We start from the raw sequence: 25662 nt of genomic DNA, 5'->3' as shown, positions 1-25662 counted from the left end.
CTGTCCTGATTGGGTTGTTCATGATGACATTGCCAGACGCTTCCTTTTTTTTCACGCAGTGTTACTAAGGATTATTGCTTAGGCTCAACCATGTTGAACGCCTCCCTTCCTAAGAGGTCACGGCAGCTCAAGACCTGATTTACTTTTCATCCAGGAAACTGCAGTGGCTGAAGGGCCTTGTGAGGGCAAGAGAGCACCATAGCCCCAGGCATCCTTGCAGGGATCAGGGACCTGAACTCTACTATTCCTTTGTCCTGAGCGCACGCAAGATTGCCCCATCTTGGCCAGGATACCACTGGGAGAGAGTGGTCTGCCTGGAGCTGCCAGCTGGGTGGAGAGGAGTGGGGTGTGAGTTGAGTCAGGGCTCTGGTTGCTCCCCTGGGTCCTGGACAGAGCTGCTAGTGCTCCCCCAAGCTTTTCCTGCCCTGCTGCCCTTCAGCTGGCAGGGGTCTGGCCAGCAGATGTGATTGCACACTCTCTTGCAAATCATGCATGACAAAGACCATGGTGGGATCAAGCGCAGGCAACTTTTAGTACCCTGCATATTTTAAGGTTCTCTGGTTTTATGATCTTGCTTTCTTTCTGTGACTAAATGCTAGATTTCTTTGTCCATCCAATTCCTTTGTCATTTCCTTAACAAGTTCTGTACATTCAAACATGTATGTCCTGGAACAAATTCAACACAAAGTCCCAGAAGAAGCATTAAAGGTAAGGGTGTCTGGATGCAGGTGCATTTAAAAAAAAATTAAGTGCTCTAGTAATGGTCAAGCAGACTAAAATATTAAAATACTCTTGATGGCAGTAAAATGTTCCACAATGTGAGGCTCTCCTTGGATTGGAACTTAATAAAACCTTCCTTTGAGGAAAGATACGTTTCCCAGTTATCTCAGCTCTGATCTCTCTTATCCCTGTGCTAACATGTAGATGAAGTTATTTATGATTTCATGACTGCCAGTAAAAAAAGTTACTAAAGCTGTAACGTATTAAAGAACAATCAGCACATTAGCTTGTGGGTGAAGCACAGCAGAACTTGTTCCCTCCAAGAAGTGAAGTGCAAATGCCTTTTTCTGAGTTCAGTGACTTAGGCCAGCTCCATCACACTTCCTCCAGCAGGCTAAAGATTGCTTAATTTGTTCCTGTATATCAACTAATTTTTGCCTTCAAGCTCCCAATTTTTACTTACTGAGCAGTCCTCTTGTGAGTGAGATGTTTTTTAAACAAAGAGTTCAGTAACAGGTATGAAATATTTAAGCATCCTCTTATCTAAAGCAGAAAAGCAACTCCCTCTAGGCAAGAAAGTTGTCATGTTCAGCTGAGGGATGGGACTATCAGTGGCAAGCATCACCTCTTGGCTAGCAGATACTGTCTTAGCCCTGGTTCCATGTTTAGGACCTGGAGAGAACGGGAAATGTAACAGCTAGAATTGGGCGAATGATTCATTGAATTTACTCAGGGGTAATCTGGATGGGTACACCCTTTTATTAATTTACTTGTAATAAACCCACTTTTGAATAGCTCATTTACCATGTTAATGTGGAGCCTGTTTTAAGGCAGAATCACTTTCCTGGCTGGAGAGAGGGTTTGGAGAGAAATAATTAAAATATATTTTAATTGCCTTTGCTGAAAAACTGAGATAATGCAGATGAGCGCCCTGAAAGAATTTATAATGTTGCTTTAAGAACAAAGGGGATTTCAGGATTTGAATCCTGAATGGAAGATGGCCTAAATTCTGATTCTTCTCAGTTTATTCTTTAAAGGGATTCCTAATTAGCTGTTTTGCAGAGCTAAGTCGCAGTGACCTTCTTGTGGACTAGAATTATCACTTAATGTCTTCTAAATGGGGTATTTGAAAGCCTCTCTGGCTGGCATTTCTGCTGTTCTGTAGCCTTTACTCAGGTGTGCTTTCTTTTTGTTGCAGAACATAGCTGTGGTATTTGCCTTTGCCTGATCTGTTTGTGGGGAAGGGTGGTTTATCTTTTCCATGGGCTAGCCCACAGATTGCACGGGCACCCTGCAACTGTTGCTTGTGTCTCTCCAGCATGAGAAGTACACCAGCCAACTTCAGATGAATTACAAAGGCACGGCATTGAAGAGGGCGGAGCAGCCCATGGAGCATGGCGTCTATACTGAGTCCCCACAAGCAAAGCTGGAGAAAGGAGAGAGGAAAGCAATTACAGGTACTTGCTCAGGAACCAGTTAATCAAGATTCAGAACAAAGTGCAGCTTAAGCCCTGCACTGGGTCATGATTCTGACAGTGCAGCGTTGTGGGTTGCATCTAGGAGCAGTTCCAGAAGGGTCATCTTCATAAACCTCTGCGTATTCCAGACTCTTAGTTTTTGGAGATACAGCCTCCAAAAAAAAAAATCATCTGGCGTGATGGCTCACACATGCCTTGTTGCTGTGTGTGTGCTGGAGAACCGGTGAGCTGAGCAGGTTTGGTAAGTTCTTTGGCACCTGTCTGGTCTATTTTTAATTTCCTAATCGTGAGCTGGTGTTTGAACAGGGACGATGACTCAGAGTAGGAAATGTATGGCTGCTGTGGTGTGGTGCTGGCAGGCAGGCAAAGAAGCAACAAGCCATTTCTTTCAGAAAAGCCCTGTATGGTCTTAAATGACTGTATTTCCTAGTGTGCCAAGATATGGGATTGAAACTGACTGCCAACCCGGGAGACGTTTGCTTCAGGTTCACTCTTCCCCAGCTGCAAACCTTCTCCCATTTGAAAAATTCCTTCTGTTCTCCATTGCTTTACCCACTGCTGCCTTCGTTTAAAGACCCTTTGTCAAACTTGCTTCCTCCCTGTTCCCCATCATGGTGGGCCGAGACCTCCCCAGCAGTCTTGTCTCGCCCATCTCGCCCAACTTCCCCTCTCCTGTACATACCACCCTGGCAGGTCTCTCCCCAGTTCAGCTCAGATATCAGCTGGTCTTCTTGAGTTGGCCTTCTCAAGCTTTGTGATGCATGGGAGGAACAAATATGGTTTTAAAGCATCCCAATGATGGATGGTGGTGGTCTTGTGGCACCAGCATGACAGAGCAACTGGAAGGAAAGCTTTAGGTTTAGCAGAGAGACTGCCTGCTGGGTCTGTTGGAGGAAGAAGCAGGGAGGTGAATGTAGGGAAGAGGATGGGCAAGTGAAAGAGTGAGACAGCATCTTGGGTGAGATGACTTAGAGACAGATACAGCAGCTTTCTAGAAAAGTGTGCAACTTTGGGTAAATCCATTAAGGCTTCATGATAACTGATTGGAGTGGGTTGGCTGACCTTAATCTCCCATGTATGTTTATGGAAAATCCCTCTAAACTGACACAGAGTACTAAAACAGTGTAATTTTTCTCCCTGGTCTCATTGTTGCCTCCAGCTGTACATGGAAGCACATGCACCCATGTGTCCAACTCCCATTTTTCACACTGCAAAACCTTTCTTTGTGTTGCTTTAGCTGTGTCTGTATGTTGCCCTCCCCCATGGATGTGGCGTTTGTGACTTAGCCTCACAAGTGTGCAGTTAAAGGGATGAAGTTGGTGATGATTAACCATGAGAATTAACATGAGAAGTGGTGAACCTCACTGGGGGGAGAGCTTTCCAGCTGCCTTTCAAGGGACATGGGGCTCTTGAAAAGCATTGCCAGTAGCTGGGCCACTTTGCCAGTAACTGGAACTAGTTTGCGTTTGCTGCTGTCTGATTGGATGAACATTCTCATTTTTATTCTTGCCACCTTCTAAAATACACACTGGTTGGTTTTAACCTACATAGCATAAGCAGATGATATTTGGAACACCTTCAGAGTCAGGACGTTGAGTGACTCTTCAGCAAGCTGACCCATTTCTCTAGCGTGTGGTTTGCAGACCTGCATTAGTTTGTCGTCGTTAGTGGGCACGGACCATAGATCTAAGGCAAAAAGGGCCTTAGATCTTAGATCATCTGCAACACGAGTACTTAATTGGGGGCTAATGCTGAAGTATGTCACGTGCAGTGGGACTGATGGACAGATATAAAAAAAAAATAATCTTGAAGTGCTGCTAACCCCACTGAAAGGTAGAGGAATTCAGGACTTTTTGTTGGAAGTATTTTGCTGGATTGGACTGAAAGAGGGGGAGTATGAGCATTAAATCAGCCCCTCACTCTCCAAAAAGCATCTCTGTCATGTGAGCAGGATGATCAGTGGGTCCCTTTTTCATCTGCGATGTGACTAATTCGCCCTGTTTTCAGCTGCGCACATGCACAGTTTCTCCTTGGTTGCTTGGAGGAGTGGCAGCAATTTAAAATGGTTAGTGGAAAGAAGAATGTAGTATTCTTATGGGGAGTGGGCTTGTGGCAGCAGAAAGAGGCTTTGGGGAAAGAGCTGTTTCGCTAAGCCTGTAGGTATTTAGGAATTTGCATTGACTAATTAAAGCAAGGTCTGGGGTGACACAAGCCTTTAGAAGGATTGCTTCCCAGGGCCTGGGTGGAAAAGAGGGAATGCAAGCTTTCAGGAAAGAGGTTTAACAAAACAATGTGAACAATTAGAGCTGCTTAGAAATGGGAGGAGGTGAGGGGCTGAGGATAAAGAGATCCAGAGGAGTGAATGGGAAACAGCCATTTAGTCTTTATGCTTGTTGAACTTGCAGCTTTTGGGTGTATGTTGCCTGTAAGCAGAAAATCATCAGGCTTTGTGAAATGTTTGAGGCAAGGAGCTTGGTAAGCCCTATGGGTTGGATATGGATATGAGTAAGAAAAGTGCCTACAGTTCAGCTAGTGAATGCTAAAAATAGCTAGTCATCAGCTCTCATGTTTAAAGCCTTAAGCCATCCGGTGGCCAGGTACAGCCTTGAACTGAGCAGATTTTACGACTGTCACAATCTCCATCTATTGCTACCTGAGTTGAGGTACTGGATGAGATAAACTACTTTGTCGTCTGTTCTCGCTGATCTTAATTTTTATTTTTTTTTAAGTCCTCACAGGCTTATGGGACTAGAGAATGCTGAATCTGATGACTATCCTCTGAATAACTGCTGCAGGCCTGAGTTTCCAGGGGTGGAGGTGGCCCACAGCATCCAGCTGAAATGGGCATCACCAACTGCAGGAGCAGGACTTGAGCTTCTCCCGGGATCTGTGAAATAGGCTTGCTTGCCCTGTCAGTGTCTGTGTCATTAGGGAGTCCTCTCAACAGAGTGGCCAACTTGAAAGTCTTGCTGGTGTGTAGGGCTGAGGTCAGTAGGCAGCGTGGACAGAGGCAGTGGGAGTTGTGCCCAGTTGTGAAGTGGTTTCCATGGTCTTTGGCTGCTTTCCCCATGAGATCATAGTAATAACTATTTAGATGCACAGCTCTACCCTAGCCTTTAATTTAGGGGAGTGGTGGTGGTGGTGTATCTGCTTTTCGTCTGAGCTAGGGGTGGTGTTACCTGCAACATGTTAAAGGTTTAACCATGTAATTGATACATATATATTTGTGATTATCAGCCTGATTTGAAAGCCTCTGGGATCTGTGTATGTTCGCAGCAGGTACAAAAGACCAGATCTTAGGTTTGCCATATACATGTGGAATAAATACTGCAGCAAAGAGTCAGAGAGTTGCTTTATGGTTATTCCTACTAGATATGTTAAAAAGCAGAGATGTAAGGAATTAATTTTAAAACGTTATAGCTAGATCATCTTTTTTTTGCCTCTACTGTAAGAAGCCTACTCAGCATCTTCTGAAGATGAACGTTACTGTTATTAATAATGAATCAAAATCAGTTTGACTTCAAGCTGGATTTCTCATGCTTTTGTTATGACTTGCTATAGACAGCTTCAAAGCTGCATGTGCTTCTGTCAGCAAAGACATTTACTGTTGCTGTCTGTCTGTCTCTTGTGATGGTTTGAAGCTTTATGAGGACCTGGATGAAGTGCAGCCCTCAGTCCTGTCCTGACCACAGGGGACACCTTCAAGGGAAATCAGGCCCCTCTGGAGTGGGACCTGTGTGCTTGTCATGAGAGCTCTTTTGCCCACTCGCTGATAGAAAGCAGCATTAACACAGGCTTTCTCCTTTTCCTTTCATCCCATGGACTGTATTTTTGGTGCTGTCTTTGTGCTGTTCTGTGTGATTCACTTGTCCATAAATACATCCTTTGTATTGACACATCTAATTCTCTCTTGTTGTGGTGCCTCTCCTTCAGGTGATCAATAGGTCTGTATTAATTTAACAGGCCACATTCTTGTCAGGCTTGTTAAACAAATGGACCTCCCTTGTTCTGTGCTAAAACAGCCTTCATTTTTCCTTTTGAGTGACTGCCTCAAAGACTGAAATCCAGGAGCAGAACATGTGTATGTCAGTGGTCTTCCCTGTATTACACCGTCACTTGTAGCTCAGTATTTATCTGGCTGAATGCTTGTGCTGACCTCAATTCAGTTATCTAAAAGGATGGTTTTCAGGCTGTCTGCCTGAATTGATGAGCCAAGAAATATGTCTAAATGAATTGGCACCATCTGGGCAGCCTGGCACAGAGTGGAGAGAGGTGGTAATGAGCTGCCATCAATTGGAGGAAGTCTCATGTCATTAAAATGACTGAGCAGTTAGTTTTCATTGGTGTCCTTGCTTCACTGCTAACTCAGGCAAGCCCAGAGTCTCTCTGCTCTTGCAAGAGCTTCCATCTTACCCTAAAATATAACAGACAGGCAGTGGCTTCAGGGTGGTATGCATGTCTCGGGACACAGGCAGACGCGCTGCTCTGGATGCTGCAGGTCCAGGTTGAGGTCACTACCCAAAATGCGTCCCAGCTGATGAAGAGCAAAGCCTCCCTGGCACAACTACCTATGTAGCTGCTCCCTGGTCCACTTTTGTCCCAGCCATCTGTTTTAGCTGCCTTCCTATTGTGCTTTTTTCTCCCCCCACCTCCCCTATTTATACAATATTGTTTTGTTAGAGCTGGACTGGGGAGAGGTGTCAGGTCGGTTGTGCTGGCAAATTAGAAGGGACAGAAGTGTCTGACATGAGCAGGGCAGCAAATTCCTGTAGCTCTTCTGAAGTCAGGGAAATTTTACTCTGGCTCAGGATCTGGCCACTTTCGGCAGTAGCTGAGAATGAGGGTGTCTGTGTCACTTCATAATGTTACTCAAAATGCAAATTAATATGAAGGCTAAGTGGAAACATTAATTGCTCTTAAAATATTGAAACTGTCCCCGAATAGCAAGATAATGACTCCTCAGCTTTCCATTTGTGCTTTTTGCAGTCTTTAAAATGAAATTCCAGTTTATTGTGGAGGCTGGGAGAGGGAAGGAATGGAAAAAAAACCCCACAAAAGCGAGCAGATGTATTACACCTGCTGTAACAGAGCATTGCTGGTGGGGTGACGTGAGCTCTGTGTCGTGGGGCAGGAGGGACCTTCTGCTGCCATGCAGTGAGTGCAGCGGAGTGGCTCCCACCCTGGTGGCCCCAGGTCTGCGCACTCTGGGCAACCTGATCTGCTCTCTGTAGGTGCTTCTTGACATGCCCTGAGGTTTTGGCTTTGTGCTAGCTTTTGTCAGAGAAGGAATTTGGGGAATTTCCGAGCACCTATTAGGGTTCTTTAGGGTAGAGGGGGAAATATGAGAAGGCAGAGGAGCTGGCTTATTATTCTTCACAAATCCTCTTTTTTGCCTTGCAATCACAAAGTTCCCCATCAACAGAAAAGGTTTGACCAAGGTTGACTTGCTCCCCTAGCTGTCTTTCCCCTGTAGTAGGAAAGCTCCTGTTCAGTACACACGTGGGACACAGACCTTGGGACTGGAGCAGCTTCTGGGTAGAAGTCTGTCCTGCAGGATGCGCATGAGGTCTCTTAGCTCACTTCTTCCCCTTTGGAAACAAAATTTTCTCTGAACAGTAACTAGAATTTTCTAGACTAGGGGGCCTTTGGGATCCTGTGAGGGGCTGGTATAAGCTGGAGAGATGAAGCTGTAACAAGGCAAGGTAACAGTACCCATGCTTGGAAAACATGCTGCTTGTGCAAGATGGTCTTGCATTAAATCTGTAGGGTAGTATGCTCAGGATTTGTTCCACCAGCAACTTAAAATAAACCACTGATGCACTTTCATAATTGATCATATTAATCTGAGACAAGTATCCAAAGTCTCACGTGTTTCTTCAGGGTTGAGCCCTTCACTGTGCATATTGACCTTTAGGCATGAGTTACCCCAGACACAGCTGGCTGTTGTTAATGGATTTGTCCATTGCCCCAAAGTGTTGTTATCCTTCTCCTGGCCCTGACTGCCTTTTGGCCATCAACCCTAAGATAATACTGTAATTCAGAGGATGATAATCCATTGCAGTGTGTGCCCAGAAAAGTGCCTAGCATTGGTAGAGCAGATCCTACGTGGCTGGGAACGGGGGTTTAGTGAGCAAGTCATGCCATGAAGAGAGAGTGGTAGGTTTTTGCTAGGCAGTGTGACAGAAGGTTTCAGCCTAGCAGAGACCAAACCCTGTGTTTGGGTGCCTCTGTTTATTGACAAGCTTGTGAATAGTTTCATGTTGTGGGGTTTTTTTTGTCCCCTCTCCTTTGAGTGATTTACCCATCCTCAGTTATGAAACATACTGCTTGGCAATTCCAATTTATTCATGGTGAGAATGCTTCCTCCTTTGAACTTTCAAAGGCCGCCTACATAATGGGAATACAGTTTATCTTCCACGCACTCTAGGCAGAAAGGAGAGTATTACTTTCAGCCTCTTTTGATCCTCAGTGTGAAGGGAGGCAGCGTGGTTAATTTTGAAACGCGAAGAAGATCTCTTGAAAGGGGCCTGTGGGCTGCATCTCTAAAGCAAAATTATTGCTTGTGGACTGTCAGTGTATGAGCTTATGTATCTCTGGAACTATTCTAGAAAAAAACCCATCTGAAGTAGTGGCCGTTGGGTCTGTGTGGCTTTAGAAACAGCAGCATAAAATCAGGCTTATTTTTTTTTCTTTGACTTAATTCCCCTTCCTCTCCTGACTTCCCTTATGCTAACAAATACTTTGTCATGTCCCTATTAAAGTAGGGAATGCAAAATTGCAGGGCTGTTTGAGGGCTGCTTCACACAGAGCAGTGTGTGGTTTTGAAACCACAAGCCGAGCAGCAGCTGGCGGTAGAAGCCCAGCTATGGCTCTGTAGCTGGAGCCAGGGTTTAAGACGTCGCCAGTGAAGCGTGTGCTGATGGCTGTTATGGGTAGAGGCAGAAGCAGCTAACAAAGCTGGAGCTTAACCTCAGCCCCTGACCTATCCTTGTGTTTCTGTCACCTCCAGATGAAAGAACAAAAGCTACTTTATTTGCTTCTCTTAAACTATTATAAAAACATAATAATAATAACTATACCACAGGTAAATTGAGGTGTATTCTTTTTACTTGTTGCATAAACAGCAGCAGCCCAAGGCACTGCCAAAACACAATCTTGTTTTGTGGGAGACAAAACAAGCAGCAGTGGATCAGCTCCTTCAGGTACCAGTTGTTGCAGCGAAGCCCTGATCTTCCAGTGAGTGCTCATTGAGCAGAGAAGGTGATAAAAGCCTGGCTCTTCTAGGGGAAGCTTCTCCCTGAGAAAAACCTCTGTCCTGAAATGACTCTCGAATCCATTTGGTTTACTTTAAACTTTAGAAAACAAGAGTTTACTACTTCTTTATGTATGTGTAAGGAGATGGCTTTACCATTTTCCCTAAATCTGTAATGCTTCAAGAATTTCCTGTTGTGGAATGTGTGTCACTTAGAGTGGGAGTGGTGAACAGTTGGAAAAAAATTTCTGGCCTCACAACATCCAAGGGCATGGTGGGGCAAGAAAGGGCAGAGCTGAAGTATTCCTAATTAAGATCAGGGAAAAAAAGTCTGATTTTCACCTGAATTGCAGGTGAGTTGCAGACAATTTTGTGGTTAGTGTTGTGTAGTCTGTCCTGCCAAAAATCTTCCACTTCCTGTGAATAATGAGGCTAGAAGGGGAGAAAAGCCAGTATTTGGGAAACACGGCTATGAGAGACAGTAAAGGGATGTGAAGTCAGCATCTTGCAGCAGAATGTAAAGAGAAAAAAAAGGGGGGGAAAAAAGAAAAGCCTGAAAATACTCATTGTTATGTATAATTTGCTGCTGTTATAACTGCAATGTAACAGGTATATGATCTCATCTGACCCTGCTGTTTTTCCCTTTTTGTCATGTGGTCGACTTCTGTGAACCTGGTAAATTGGTATTTTCTGTGTTAAAGTATTTGCTTATCCTCTTCCTAGAAACCAATACCTACCGCACCCCTCTTTATGGGCAGCCCTCCTGGTGGGGGGAAGATGATGCAAATAACAAGGAAGACAGAAGGCAAGAGGAACATTACTCAGGTAATGGAGGTGATTTGGGGTGGGAGAAGATGGGGGGACAAAATTTCTGTGCACTTTTGATCTTTACTCTGTGAAGCCATCCTGCTTCGAGGCTTTAATTACCACTTTTTTTGTGCTTATTTGCACATTCCTATGTGTAGATTGCTGCTGATGAAACCAGAATAAGGGAAAATTAAAATGTTTCCCCTAAAATATTTGAATGTTAGAAACAGCAGTTGTGGAATAATTTGGTATGGATGAGAAAGGCCTCGCTAAGGTTGTCAGAGACCTAGTTACACAGCAGTGCTGTATGTGTGGTTGTATGCAGCCCACCTGAATAAACCATCCACTGTGTCTCCCTGGAGTTTCCTATCCGAGAGGCACTTTTAAGAGCTGATGCATTGACTGGTTTTGATTAATATGGATGCAATCTGTTTCTCACCTCGTCATCCTTGGAAGCCATTTAGTCTTGCCATTCTTGTTGTGAATCTATATGCATGGAAGATGCTTCTTTTTTCACTTGTGCAGCAAACCTGATGTTTCTATCAAGCATATGTTTTACTGCCCAAAGAAGCGTTTTATTTCAGTGCACATGTAGGGTATCTGTTCTCTAGCAGAGAGGGTTGTGCTTAGCAGCCCTCCCAAGAGGTTGAAATAAGGAAGTGTGACCCTCTAGCCAAGAAGTTTGGGTACTACTGGAAGAACGTGGTTTTATTCTTGGTGATGTTACAGAATTAGGTGTTCATCCAGCAAAACCGTGCCTGTGATTAGCTTTGCACGCTCAGGCTTTTCCTTTGAACTGTGGAAAGTTGAGTAGGTGTGCATGTAAGTGAATTGAGCAAAGTGAAACAGGATCTTCCTTCCACGTCAGCCCAGGCATACAGAAACCTTGAAATGCCACCAACCACATAGGTTCTGTCAAAACATAAAACTGTGTGCGTGTGTGTGCGCGTGCGTGCGCTCAGCTCTCTCTTTGGGGAGTGGTGGAAGAAAGGACAAAGTGAATATAACAAATGTTGGTCAGACTACAGCAGTGCAGTAAGCACTGGTTTCAGTGATGAGGCCAGAGTACAAAGCTGTCTAAAACAGAACTTTTATTTTTTTCTTTAATCCATTTCAGCTAATGTTTGTGAATTTAAGGTTTTCTTGCCTTTTTTTTTTTCCCTTTTATAGAAAGATCAAAAGAGATAACCCAACATGAAGAGGAATTGAATGGTAATATTTCTGCTTATAGAGATGCCCAAGAACAGTCTGTGTTTGCCTTCCGGAGAGAGCCAAGTTACTTTGAGATTCCAACTAAAGAATTTCAGCAGCCATCAAAATCTTCAGAAACACAGGTCCATGAGATCCCAACAAAGGATGTTGATGCTGTAGTAGCCCCCGTTGTACAGAGTCATGCCTCTTTCACCATTGAATTTGATGATGGTACCCCTGGTAAAATAAAGATAAAAGACCATGTAACTAAATTTTCGCTCAGACAGAGAAGACCATATAGTAAGGAACCAGCTCATACAGAAGTGATGTCAGCGGAGAGCAAAGTGGCTGACTGGCTTGTCCAGAATGACCCAAGCTTGATGAGACGGCAGTCTCCAGGAGATGATGTCTACAGTACAAAGAGTGACCTGCCAGTTCATGTGAGGACGCTTAAAGGTGAGTGAATGTCTTGTCATGTGGACATAGTTCTCTACTGGCTGTGCAAATGCAGCACAATAAAGGGGGAAAACCCTTCTCCTGTCAAGGAGAACTGGACTTAATTATCACTGCTCCAAAATTGCAAGATGAAGAATATTTCTTTAATGACTGTTAATCATTCTGAATCTAGCTAGCAGGCTCTTCACCTGGCCCTGAAGTCATGTATGATGATGGTCTGGGACACTCTAGTCTGGTTCCTCTACATCTATAAGGCCAGCTTAGCAGTAACAGTGATTGAAAAAAGGATTTTGATTTTTAAAAGTCTAAAATAATTTCCATGTGGTCAGGCAGGCTGTTAAACAAGTATTTCAGTGTATTTTCTTCTCTTGGCTTCTCCTAACTGAAGGAATGACTTTTTAGCTGTAGTCCAGAGGAGGCTAAGTGTGAGCATCCTGGTGGCTATAATGACCAGAGCCACTTGATTGGGATGACCGAAGGTCCTGACACAGAGACTGGTGATAGAGTTGAGATATACATGATCACTAATGGTGAGAAGTGGATAGAAGGTTTCTTCTCTTAAACTAAAGCTTCTATGAAATCATGCTCTGTTCAAAGAAAACTTCGGGTTTCGTGGACCTGTGTCCTGTTGTGTCACTGGAAGGAGTTCTTTGGGGATTTTCAAAGGTCTGAAGTGTAGTTTGGAGCTCAGTTCTTGGTGCAGCTGGTGGGTCTCACATGATTCTCATGTGACTTTAAATATATTTTGCAGGATTTGGGCTTACTTGGATGTCTCTTTTGGGCTGTGCACTGAACAGCTAGGAGGAGACCACTGATTGCTGCATTCTCACTGCCTTGCAGGCCTCTGGAAAAGCTATTGTTTTGAACTGCAACTTTGACTGATGAAGTCATACTGAAGGTTACTAGACCTGCGTGTGCTTGAGATCCTTCCTAAATGAGAGCAATACCTTGTTTTCCCTTAAAGGAGTATTTGCTCGGTCCTTGTTGAAAAAAAACTCATTGTAATATGAAGAGTTTTACCTATTACACCTCCAACTTGCTGTTTTGTGTACAGCTTTCTGAGAAGCTCCTATGGTCAAAAAGGTCTCACAGATCCAGCCCTGGGCTTTGGCATGTGTTGTCATTGTTTCTAGTTATTCCCAATAAGGGACAGTGTTGATGTGCTCTGCCTGGTTATTTAGGGTCTTAGTTTCAGTCTGCTGTGCCTGTGTGATAGAGGGTTTTGGGGTTGAGGTGTTTTTGTTATTGTGATACTGGATTTTGTTGACTCGCTGGAGAACATTGTCAGGGATAGAAATGTGCTTCAGTAGTTTTGCTCTTTCCTCTTGGAGAAAACTAGAGAGTTTGGCAGCTGTTGCTGATCATAGGATTTTCCTGAGCGATGCACAGGAATGCTAGACTGACTGCACTTGCCTCTTTACAGTCCATAAGGCATGGAAAGAAGCTGAGGTAATTTAACGCATAATTTGCATATTAAGAAATCAACTCTTTGGACATTTGATTAAAACATACAGTGTTGGTGGCCTGAGGAGTTTATCCACCTCTGCTTTGGCGGAGGACAGGGTGTCATTTATCTGCGATAGCTGTGTAACATGTTCTTCTGGCAGGGCTAATTCTGAAGATGTCTTGGAGGCTACCACTGGCTGCCTACCAGGTTTGGGTCTCCAGGATCAGAGACGCCCACCGTTGAGGTTCATTAGTAACACTTACTCACTTTCAGGAACAATGTGGTGAATGCAAAAGCTGGTATCAAGACTAGAGTTCAGGTCTTAGCAGCTTGAGGGGATGTGCATGGTGTTCTGCTGGGGCATCCATGGGCACAGTGGGTGTTTTTCCTTGTGTCCTCACCGTTTTGCATTCATCAGAGTTTGTAGCCAAGACCCTTTAATTTAAGAACTTTCCCTTCCAAGGACGAAGCTTATCAGCCCTCAGGGCACAATGCAAAGTTTGCTGGCTTCCTTCATGAGGGTGTTAGGAAACTCTTCAGAGGACTGACTCCTGGGTTGAATGGATCTTGTATTAAATTCTAATCTTTCACAGCTAACTCGAGGTAATAAATGGTCTTCACCTGTGTGTCTGGAGAACTTGCAAAGTAGGTTTGAGCAGTTTTCCTTTCAAACACGTGGTATTTTAGCCAGTATATCTTGCTGCATATTACAGTCTAGAGAGCAGAGACCTCTTTCCCCATTCTCCCGATGACAGGTTCCTGGTCGTTGACTGAATCGTGTTGTGTGCCTTCACACCTGTTTCCTTCTCCAAAAAAAGGTTTGTTTTTTGTTTTACTTTTAATTTTTTGTTTACTTTAACTTACTTTCTGAAAGTCCTGAACTAAGGTGCTGAGGGGCAGGTATTACTGATACACAGAGAAGGTTTTAAAGATGATCGTTGCTAACATAATTGAAAATAATTATAAACTTACTTTATGTTTAGTGAACTCTTAAGTAATGTTTTAACCTTTACTTGGCTGCTGATAGGATGGTGTAACTCGTGGGGGTGTCATTCTTAAATCTTCAGGAGAAGTGAAGAATCCTGCAAATTCACTTTTCTTTTAGTCTCTGGTTTATTTCCTTCTTGTAGAGGGGGGTAATGTGGGTGCACAGAGGTGCATGCACTCGTAACACAGTGATCTGGTTGGTCTGCACAGGGGGATTTGGTTTCGTGGGATGCAGTGTGTGGGGTTTATTTACTGATCCTGCAGTGACATTTCTGCTCTGTAACAGAGAGAACCTAGTGAGGTAATCTTGGATTACAGTAATTTGGCAGAATGGCAAAATAATGCCATCATTTTTATTTAAATGGAGAAAAAAGAAACAAAGCGTTAGGTATCTAAAATAATCAGTGTTATAAAATCAGAAACCCTTGGGGTTTGAAAGTATTTCTTGAATTGTTTTTTACTAACTTGATAGCCAACCAGTTGTGAAAAGTGGAGTCAGGAGACAGCTGCCTCTCTTTTATTTCCTCCGATGGGATGCAATCCCTGTACCGCAGCAAATGTCTTTGGAGCTGTTTAATCCTATAGGATTTTTTTCTTTTAACTGAAATGATAAATTTCAAGTGGAATGTAATGACAGGGCCACAGCAACTGAGAATAGGAAAGTCAAATCTACATACCTTGTTTCCAGGCAATAGGCACGAGGACGGGACTCAGAGCGACTCTGAAGACCCCGTGGCGCCCAAGGCAGAGAAGGAGACGACAACAGGCAGCGAACGTGCGACAGAGCAAACCAGGCTGCAGCGCCAGATGAGGCGTGACCCCCATGAGATGCTGCACAACAAGCAGGCCTTCGTCATCGAGTTCTTTGAGGACACACCGCGGAAGAAGCGGTCCCAGTCTTTCACACACAGCGCTCACTCCTCCCAGAGCGACACCGATCCAGGGCTGAAGACCAAGGTTGAGAAGCGCAAGAACGCATCGCCAGCCGACAAGTTGGGAAATGCGGTACCACCATCCCACCTTGGGGCTCAGGCAGGCAAACCCAGTAACAGCTCCTCTGGGACCCAAAGAACTAGCTCCTTCAAGAGGGAGAAGACGGAGGATCGGATCAGCTCTTCGTCCTCCTCTGCTTCTAGAACATCGGCCAAAACTTACGGAAGTGTTGGAAGGAAGTCTAAAATGGCTCAGGATTTTATGGCTGAGTACTTGCGGGAGACTGCTCAGTCTGGGAAGCCAAGTGCTGAGAAACCGGCACCTCTGCCCATGCCGGTAGCTCCACGCATGGTTATATCGTCAGAACCAGAGTCTGCCTCTGCTCCACCTCCGGAGGTAAAGTCAGCCCAGGGCAGGAGGAATGATGAGGAAGACAGTGTAAGCGAGACGGGCACATACACCATTGAGACGGAGTCTCAGGATAAAGAGGTGGAGGAAGCGCGAAAAATGATAGATCAGGTAAATGCTGCTTTTCTGTGCCTGGCCACTGAGCTGAGGGCTGAAGGCTTGAGCTTCTGCACCTTGTGCTGGAGGGCCTAATTTCATTAGCTGTTGCTGTGCAGGACTGCTCCCTTCTGAACTAGGTGCAGGGGGGATTTATGGTTAGGGGTGGATAATCATCCTGGGTGACTTGTGTTAATGATAGGCCCCAATAGATGGTGAGGCTGGTCTTTAAAAAAAGCTCCAACAAAACAACAAAATTACAAACACAAAAAAACCACAGAGTGTAAGAAGGCAAGGTAAGCCTGCAGCAAGGAGTGCCTTGCTTCCAAAATGGGATTTGGATGCAAAAGTGCAAGAGTGGGCTTGCCATCTCTTTAGGGGAAAGGCAGCAGCAGAATAAAGATCACGCTGATCCTGCTGAGAGCTGTGGCTGGAAGCAGCTCTGTTTTCTAGAACTGCTCCCAAGCCTCTGCCTTGGTGTTGCATCCCCTCCTGCCCGCTGTTAAGAAGACAGGAGCTGCAGCCCATCACTGATGCAGCATCCCATGGTAGGCCAAAGGAGATGCAGGCCAAGGGCTGGTGCTCTTGGTCCTTCACAAGCCTTAATGGTAGGTGGTTCTGTATACAGCTGTGCTTGGTTAGAAAGGGAGTGCTTCTTGGCAGGGCAAGTGGCAGCTGGTTGAGATAGCGAAGGGTGTGGTCTAGGGCAGAGGCAATCCTAGAAGGATCTATACTTGTTTGGATTTTGCAAAGTGAATGATAGCCTAAAAACAAAACCCCAGAGATGAGGGAGAGGCTTAAAAAAACCCACCCAACTAAGTAACCACAGGGCAAACCAAAGTTTGTCTCATTTTCAGGTTTAACTTTCATCTGCGGTCTGTTATGAAAACAAAACTGGCAAGCTGCTCTGAAGATTTAGTGAAGTGTAGGCAGGAAGATAGTGAGATTTAAAGGAAGCCTTAACTGAACTTGGCTTTAGAGCTTTGTATAGGATGTTCTGTGAGCCTGGATCTAGCTTCCCTCTTTTGTTTATTACATTTGTTCCTTATGTGTTCTTTGAAATGTGATTAGAAGCTTTCAGGGCAGGGTGTTTAAGCCACAGCAAGGCCCTAGTCCTGACATTAGATGGTTAATTGTTCTCGTGGGGAAATATGAGGAAAAATGCCACAAATACAATTATTTCTGGGGAGTGGTCTTGGCAGCCATGTGACTTGTGCAGGCAAGCTGGCCAAGTTCTGCTCCTGACTCTGTCATAAACTTGGTGCCGTGCAGACCTGACACTTAAGAAACAAATAATAACTGGACCTCAGTGTTTCTGTCCAGGAAGAAAGGTGATATGAATTCTGGACTTGCTGAGGTTTTGAGGTGACTGTGCTTTTTATTGCCCCACTATTGCACACACACATGTTTTTTTAATACAAGTGAGAGTGGAGAACTTTATGGCTATCTCTGCCCAGACTAGGCACCCTCCATGGTGGCATCTTCCTCTGAATTACTTATAATCAGGGAAGAGAAACAAGCTCTTCTGAGGTATGAATCTTGGTCACCCCCCTGGAAGGCCTGTTTATCTCCAGAGGAAATCTGGCCAACTAGCTCAAACACTCACCCATCTCAGAGGTGCATCCTTTCCCAGGTCCTCACATGGCAGTGCAAGGCTGCTTTGTTCAGCCCACTCTCTGCTACAGTCTATGAAGGACTCTGGAGATGGAGCTTTCCCGTTTTTTTTCTAGTTCTTCATGAATGAGCTTTCCTGACACTCATCCTAAATTTCTCAGGGCTGAAAAGGGACTCCTTTTCAGTGAAAGTCACTACTGTTAGATGCAAAACACTGAAATAATGAGGGAGAGAGGAAAGGTGGGTGTGAGTGGGATTCTATGAATAAGTGTATTTAAAGCTGCTACTGTGAAGTATGTGGATTTACTAGTTTGTATGGAAACATTCGTAAGTGTTTCTTGACCTTTGAGATCATAGTTTGTGTGTGACTAATGCTTCGGGGATTTGGATTTGGGGCTAATGTTTTTCTATTTTCTTGGCTTTTAATCTTTCCCATCCAAACACCTTTTCAGGTTTTTGGTGTTCTTGAGTCGCCTGAATTTTCCAGAATCTCTTCAGCCTTTAGACCAATAATTAAAGGTGAAAAAGATGACTCTGGTTCTCATCAGCATCTAATCAGTGAAAATGGCACTAGCCAGAAGTCACCCTTGCTCCAGGCATTTGCCTCAAAAGCTGTGAGTGGGTCTCAGGCTGATGTGCAGGTATGGGCAGTCCAGGTGGATTTGCTGGGATGGTGGAGGAATAGATGGGTTTTCTGTCTGGATAGAAATGTGATGCATAGATTGATTTCCATTTTGGGAGACTGAGTGATGTGTGTATGAGAGGAGAGATTTTGTGTCTACGATTTGGTTTACAAACCCTCTTTCTGACACCACCTTCCCCACCTTGTTGTAGATGTCTGCAGCTTCTCAAGGGAGTCAGAAGTGGGTGTCTAGGTGGGCAAGCCTTGCGGACAGTTACTCTGACTCTGGATCTGTCTCTGGGCAGGGTGATGGAGGTACAGGTAAGTCTCATCTTGACATTACTATTTGAAGGTGGCTGGATCTAAGACAGGATGTGAAAAGCAGAAATTAAGGGCTTCTGTGCATCTGGCTGCGGTTTATTTTCTGTTTTGGCTAATGTATTTGGGGATGGGAAGGACAGAGTGAATCATTCCCAGTGTAGTAAAGATGGAGAGAGCCTCTGGTTTGCATTTCAGAGTCATCCAAGTTCTTAAATGTTTGACATGACTGAAGGGCACCTGGGAAGGAGAAAGATCGTAAGGGCCTTTGGTGTTAACTAGCCCCGAGTAGTGATTCTTTAGACTGCCTTATGATACCAGATGAAAGCCCTTTGCAAGTTGCCTTGGACTTAATTGCTGACTTGTGCTTTTTTGGTGTGCTTCTCCTGTGGCTGACTGTGCTGAGAATTTTAGGCTGTTCTGGGGCTTGCTGTCAGGTAGCAGGTTTGAAGTGTGGACATCAGCGTAGAAAACTGGGTGCGGAGGGGAGAAGGGGAGCAGGAGCAGATGGGGGTCCTGCTGTAACTGGGAAGACAGCTTAGAGACCCCGTGGTCCTGTTGGTATGTGAGAAAGGGAGAAGAGTGCTTGTTGGCTTTTGTAAACAATTTCAACTTTTTTGGTTGGAAATATTTGACATTACCTTCTTGCCATCAACAGCTATAGATACATTCAGTAAAGATTAGAAGAAGCTTTTGTTTCAGAAGTCATTGCCGCTGTTTTCACACTGTATGAGAACCTGACTCCTGAATTGTTTGAAATATTACCATAGTCAAAAAACCAGTTATCCTGGTATTTAAAGACAGTATCAGATACGAAGTCCTGGCCAGTGGCATGGGAGAAATAAGTGCTCTTTCTGTGAAGTGTGTTCATACTGAGAAGCCCACTCATGCTGGGGTGGTGATCTCTAATTCAGAGCCTCTTAATTGTTGTACAGTCTTTCTCCTGAGACTTTGCTGTGGGATATGATTGTATGAGAATGTGTACTGTGAAAAACACCTTCTATTTAGTCATATGGGCTCTGCTGTGTAGAATGGCACTTAAAACACTGCATCACTGCAGTGGTTTGTCTGATGGCTCTTCATCTCATTCCTGTGGCCTGATTTATGGTAGATAGATGCCAGCACCGCCATTAGCATCTAAAGTATGTGCTTGTACTGAGAGGTATATTATGGGAGAATGAGTGTGAAATCCCACCTTGAGAGAGGGGAAGTGTTGAGCACTGTGATCTAGCAAAGGAATTAAGTCTAGTGTCCGTATTGATAAACATGATGGAGTGAGCATCAGCCAGGTCCTGTTGATGTTCATATTACATAAAAGCTCAGTTCTAAGCATGTGTCTTGTGAGTGCTTTTGTGGACTTGCACTATGCAGGATCAAGCTCTTCCTAAATAAATAAATAAGTGGTATAGTTGTACAACATCTGAGTCTTGTCCACTTAACTCTCTTCAGAAAGTGGTGTAGCCCCAAAACCAGGGGAACCAGAAAACGCTGTGCCCTTGAGAACAAGGCGCCTTCTTCCCCAACTCCCACCAAGCGAGAAATCGGACAGCCCCACACCCACGGTTCTGGTTTGCCAGGAGTCCTATTCTGAGGTTACCAAGAGAACCATCGTGAAGGACCACTGCATGGAAGCCTATGGTGATCCCAGCAGCCACCTCTTCATCCAAGAAGACTTGGATCCAGATAGCCTCAGTGATGCCAGCAGATCTGATGATGGCTTCGGCACGGAAAAAGGCAAGAAATATAAAGAGAACAATAAAATGCTAGAGCAGATGGGGGAAGACACAAGATCAGAGAGCCGGCAGCCAGGAGCCTCCCGGGTCTCAAACGTGAGAGCTGTAAGTGAGCCAGTTTCTACTTCGTTCTACATTGGTGATGACAGCAACGACGCGGGGATTCCCTCCAAGCTCTCTCTGAGCGTGTCTCATGCTCGAGCAGACAAAGACAGCAAGGATCAGGAGTTTTCCTTCAAGTCTGCTGGCACAGCAGTTCCTGGAAAGCCACCAGTCAAAGATGTTAGCGCTTACATAAATGCAGCTGGAAAAGTGGTTATTTCCCTTCATCAGAGTCTTCCTCAAGATCAAGAAAACATGGCAGGAAAGGAAACATCATCTTTTGTTAGACAGGAAAGTTTTACCAAAGATAAATCAAGCAGTGGTGTTCCTCAGAATAAGCTCCCACATATTTCAAGTCACCCTCTGCTTAAAGATTTAGAGGCTGTTCGGTCAACTCGTATGGACTTTGGTCAGGAGACTCATCTTCTCCTTAAGGACACTGAAACTGCTTTGGCAGCACTGGAAGCCAAATTACTTGGTCAAAGCCAACAGTTGGAGCCCTCGGAAACTGCTGGTCAGCTGGAGGACTCCTTGTCAGGGGACTCAGACGTGGACACTGCCAGCACGGTCAGCTTGGTGAGCGGCAAAAACGTCCCGACGAGTGCCCCGAAACGTAAAGTGGTCGCGAGTTTGCAGAAGGAGAAATCTTCCTCCACACCATCCATCCAGGACCAGTGTGGGCAGCCCAGTGCTCGGGACAGGCTGACAGAGAAGCGGAAAACACAAGCACCAGAAGCATCAAACCGTGTGGAGGCCGCCAAACGCTTCCAGATGAAGCGGAGTGCTGGGACTCGAGGGTCGCTTGACTTCACGGATGATGAGAGAAGCTCGAGTTTGCCCTACTTACCAGTTCCCGACGCAGTCGTGTCTGACCATGAACACTCGGTAACCCGGCCGGTTCCTAGAAGGAAACCTTTTACTCAGGCCACCAAGGAGGACCACAGCAAAACAACCTCGAATGTGCAGAAAATCCAGCAAGTTCTCACCCGCTCCAACAGTTTATCCACCCCGCGGCCCACAAGGGCCTCAAAGCTACGTCGTGCCCGGCTGGGAGATGCTTCAGACAACGAATGTGTTGATACTGAGAAAACACCTGCCAACCCTGAAGCCTCCGCTCCGGGCCCCAAACAGTCCGCAGAGACAAAGAAGCTCTCCCGGCTAGACATCCTCGCCATGCCGAGGAAACGGGCAGGTTCGTTTACAGTGCCCAGCGACTCCGAGACGGCGCAGTCGAGGACGGGGTTTTCAGGCCGGAGTGTGGAGTCCTATCGGAAGACGGGTGTTTCGGAGGTTAGAGCCGCGGCGAGGAAAATGGCCGCCGCTGCCTCTGCAAAGCAGCCTTTTAGCAGGACCCGTTCAAGCAGTGTCAAGTATTCCTCCTCGTCCAGTAAGTGCTCGTGCTTTATGTTTCTCCCCTGTTCCCCTCTTTCTGATTCATAGGCTGCGCGTGGTTGCCAAGGATTGGTAGCTCAGTAATACGAGTGCTGCATCGGTGAGTACAAAAGTCTGCGTTAACAAGTGGTACAGAGGTTGGGATTTCCTGTGGTTTGGAGACAGCAAAGCATATCTCATATCCAGTGAGATATTATCGTGGTGTTGTCTGTGAGGATATTCCAAATAGCTATTTTTCTTTCTTTTTTTTCCCAGTGACTTTGTTTTTTGAACAACCAGTTGTCATTTGACAGGAGAATGTTGGCCATTTTTCTGTTAAAAAGGTAGAATTTAATGCCTTTTCAGTGCTACAAGGAATTACGTTCTGTTTTCCTTTGACTTCTAAGATTCAAAGTTTGCTCCTAGAGAGTTTATAATGATGTTGATGACAACTGATGTCCAAGGAGGCAGGTTTGAAGGCATCTGAAACAGGAGAACAAGAAATAAATGTCCCTGTGTTGTGAAGGCTGTTCCCTTGTTCTTTCTGTAAAAACAAATGTGGAGCTGGACACTACATGTTGATTTCCCCAAGAGATTACCACTACTATGTGTTTTTATTCACTTTTGCCATAGGTAAAGCAGATGCACAGTTGTGCTTCCCAGGAGGCGGATGTTTGAGGGCTATCTTGCCCTGTAGCTGTGCACTCAACAGACCCTTGCAGTATCAACATTTGTCATGTTGAAATCAGCCTTTAATTAAGAGGTGGGGACAATGCAGATGACAACTCTGAGATGATAATTGGTAATCAGAGATTGTCCCTGACACCTTTGGTCTAAATCCTGGTCTATGCCTGTAGTCCTTGATTTACCATGGGTGTGGCAAAGCAGATTTGTTTGTTTAGGTTTTTGGGAATGACAGGGCCAGAGGGACAGGAAGAACCCCTTTGCCAGGGTTTCTCAGGCCTGTTGAGAGGGATGCTATTTTCAGCAGATCTGTGTTTTTGTAAGGGGTCGTAGAGTTCTGGATGTGTCCTTTTTGTGTATTTTCATACAGTTGAATTAATTATCCTTTTTGCAGTATTCATTTTTATTGCATGCTAAAAATGTTATTTGCTGCTTGCTTTGATTTGGATTGTTTTAGTGCATCCAGCTTCCCTTTTATTTTAATGATTTCTTTCTTACACATTTGTATATGCGTGTAAATCAGAATGTGAATAAGCTAGAAGAGTATGTACAGTCTCTTCTCTTGCCTTTTTTGAGATGATGCAGTTATTGACTTCTTGTTAAACAATAACAAATTTAAAGCAAAATAATGTGGTCGGAGTTTTCCAAACAGCAGGCACTCTACACTCCGTCTGCCTTTGGACCACAGACTTCAAATCATTTGGAGAAAAATGATAAGTGTTGGCCAGTTCTTGGTTTAAATGAATTGGTTTTTGATTTCCAGAGCTCTGTAGAAGCATGCTAACAGTTTTCCTTGTGCATAGTTGCAGCAGATGATGCTAATCCTTTCTCTAAATTAGTTGCTCTTAAAATACTAACCTCCTAATTCCTTGATAGGATTGTGGACCTTGTACAAGCTCTAAGAATACTAGTGTACTTCATGCTTCGTTGTGCTGTGCCAAGTGTGTGATGCATGTTCCTATACTAATGCTATTATAGCTAGAGTGAATCAACACCTAGCACCCTGCTCCTGGAACAAAAATGAGATGCTAGTAAGATGAACTATTGCACTGTGCCATCAAGACATTTTTTAGCATGATACGATAATCCTTGAAAGCACTGGGTGTCAAACTTTGGGAGTAAGGAGGCAGATGTGCCTGATTTATTCAAGGATGTCTTAAAGTGTTTAGCTAACCACAATAGTTTCCAACTCTCCCACTGCGAGAAAGTTAATCTTGCTAATGGAGGAACAGAATGAACTATCCAGTCATGAGACAAGAAACGCTGGTAAATTGTCAGGCCATCTAAAGTAGCTTTATGTGAAACGCACAGGTAACATCAGAATAATCCAAGTTACCAATTCTAAAAAGCTAAGGGCCTGTCTCCCCTGCTCCTCTGTACATGATTTGTTTACTCTCTAATTTGAATGGTACTGAGGGAGTTGATTCTTATTTCCCTTGGTGTACAGGGATGGAGAATCAGGCTCTTCATTTTAAAATTGCTATTCAATGACAGGGTGGCTTCTTGATTCTAAACCTGTGTTTAAAAAAACCCCCAAAACTCTACTGATAGAATATGAATGAATTCTTATTTTATTTCTGTGCATATATATATATTTTAACCCTAAGCCAAAACATTTATTTAGCTGTAGCTGAGATAGCAATGTCTAGGAATACTTTTTTCACTGTACGGTAATTATCTCTAGTTTCTACCTGCATCTTATATGCCAAATTTGTTATTTTTGTTTGTATGATCTATGATGCTGGTTTAATTCACTTGCAGTGTTTCAGTGTTATGATAATCTTGGTAACACAGTGAAGCTTTTAGATGTTGTAATTTAAATAACTTGGCTGGTTCTGTGTTTGGTGGGCCTTCATTCTCCAGGGAAAGTCGGAAGGGAATGCAGCGGTATCCATAGAGAGTGTAGTAAGGCAGCGAACACCAGGAGCCCAGTTTTCAAATAAGGACATCTCAGTGCTTCCCATGCAAGGAGGACGTGGGTGTCTACAGATCTGCAGAACCGGTTGGGACAAGTGGGCAGCTTCCACTTGGCTCCAGGGGTTGGAGCTGGTCCCGACTGTGTGAACACTCTTTCTTGTAGAGTGTCATTAATGGTGAATTGCGAGGCAGGAGGTGAATGTGGGGGTGTGGACTCTTGCAAGTAACACCAAGGACCATGGTCTGTTCTTCACTCAAAAAACCCTTCTTTTGCTTGTACTTGCAGCTAACTGGAAAGGTGTCTGCAGGCTTGAAAATTGGGCTCTTTTTAGAAAAGGACTTCTATGGGACTATAAGGAGTCTGAAATGTGTGCTGCTTATACACAGAGCTTCTGTGCATGGAAAGCCAAGTCTGTGGTAATAATTTACTACATTGGAGTTGTTAACACAGTCATTTTGCTTTTCCACTGGAATTTCCCAATCCAAATTTGTATAGTGAATGGGAGCCATAGAAGTGCTCAACTTTTGAAATAAGCCTGAGAACGTGGTGTTAAATTTAAAATCTGCACAGAAACTCTCCTCTCCTTATGCTCTTGGGCTAGTTTTGTGTTACCTTTTTGCCCTTTTGTAGTTATTCTTTACTACTTTCCTCAGTCTGAAACCAATTCATTTTTTATAAGCATCAAGGCGGAGACCACAGGGTTCAGATTACACTTCTACTTCGGAGGAGGAATATGGCTCAAATCACAGCTCCCCTAAACACAAACGCTCCCATACTTCAACAGCCACACAAACGCCGAGGATACGTGGCTCTGGGCTGAGCAAGCAGAAGCACAACGGCAGAGAAACGGATGACGATGAAGATTTTGATGACCACCCTGACCCCTACAACTTCATGGCGCAAACAGCAGAGATAGCAGAAATAGCCAGGTGAGGTGGGGCTTTCTGTATTGACCCAGATGTTCAAAATGGGTTGAGTTTTCCTTGGTGTTAAAATCACACCCAGATGAAGAGGTAGAAGGAGATGCACACTCTCCTGTTGTTTTTGTGCCTCCCATCTTCTTCATATCTGAACATCAACTTGTTCAGACTTGGAAAGTTTTCATGAAGCTTTACAGCTAAGATGTGCTGGTTTTACCTTCTCTCTAGAAAATGCCAAGGCGCAGGGCATTGTTTTCTTGGTTTGTTTCTTGTTCAAGCTGTGGACAGGTCTCCTCTTGTAGCTTGACGTCTGTCAAAATATGTAACTGTCTATACCTGCTTATCGCTGCTTTCTGCTGGAAGTTACCTGCACACATGGATTGGCTGGTGTGAGCTGTCCCAATTCTCTGCAGGGGAAGTCAAATGGATTAGCAAAGACTGAATATGTAAACTATTGAAGCTGCTTTGCCTGAAGCTGCCGAGGGAGCAGTAAGCAGTTGCTGTGGGGCAGAAACCTCTTTGCTTGGCACAATTGAATCCAGACCTGTCTAGGCCCTATGTATAAACGAGTCGTTGCTTAGCTTGATGACCCTGGATACAGGACC

General features: G+C 44.5%; 1 protein-coding gene across 9 annotated transcripts in view; it reads left to right on the top strand.

Annotated features, from left to right (window-relative positions):
- CEP170B (centrosomal protein 170B) overlaps window positions 1-25662 on the top strand; it is a 59775-nt gene that overhangs the window by 19425 nt on the left and 14688 nt on the right. For 3 of the 9 annotated variants that reach the window (XM_074821000.1, XM_074820996.1, XM_074820995.1), the window contains exons 6-15: window positions 652-708; window positions 2039-2177; window positions 10174-10275; window positions 11428-11904; window positions 14107-14169; window positions 15027-15790; window positions 17842-18030; window positions 18224-18332; window positions 19779-21551; window positions 24817-25066. In XM_074821000.1, the coding sequence (XP_074677101.1) occupies window positions 652-708; window positions 2039-2177; window positions 10174-10275; window positions 11428-11904; window positions 14107-14169; window positions 15027-15790; window positions 17842-18030; window positions 18224-18332; window positions 19779-21551; window positions 24817-25066 (3923 nt within the window). The remainder of the gene's footprint in view (window positions 1-651; window positions 709-2038; window positions 2178-10173; window positions 10276-11427; window positions 11905-14106; window positions 14170-15026; window positions 15791-17841; window positions 18031-18223; window positions 18333-19778; window positions 21552-24816; window positions 25067-25662) is intronic. The other 6 variants (XM_074820999.1, XM_074820998.1, XM_074821003.1 and 3 more) reach the window with 3 other exon arrangements.

Source organism: Strix aluco, chromosome 4, assembly GCF_031877795.1.
Source record: "Strix aluco isolate bStrAlu1 chromosome 4, bStrAlu1.hap1, whole genome shotgun sequence".
Lineage (NCBI taxonomy): Eukaryota > Metazoa > Chordata > Aves > Strigiformes > Strigidae > Strix > Strix aluco.
Note: the sequence above shows the minus strand (reverse complement) of the source record. Positions and strands in the feature narration are given on the sequence as shown.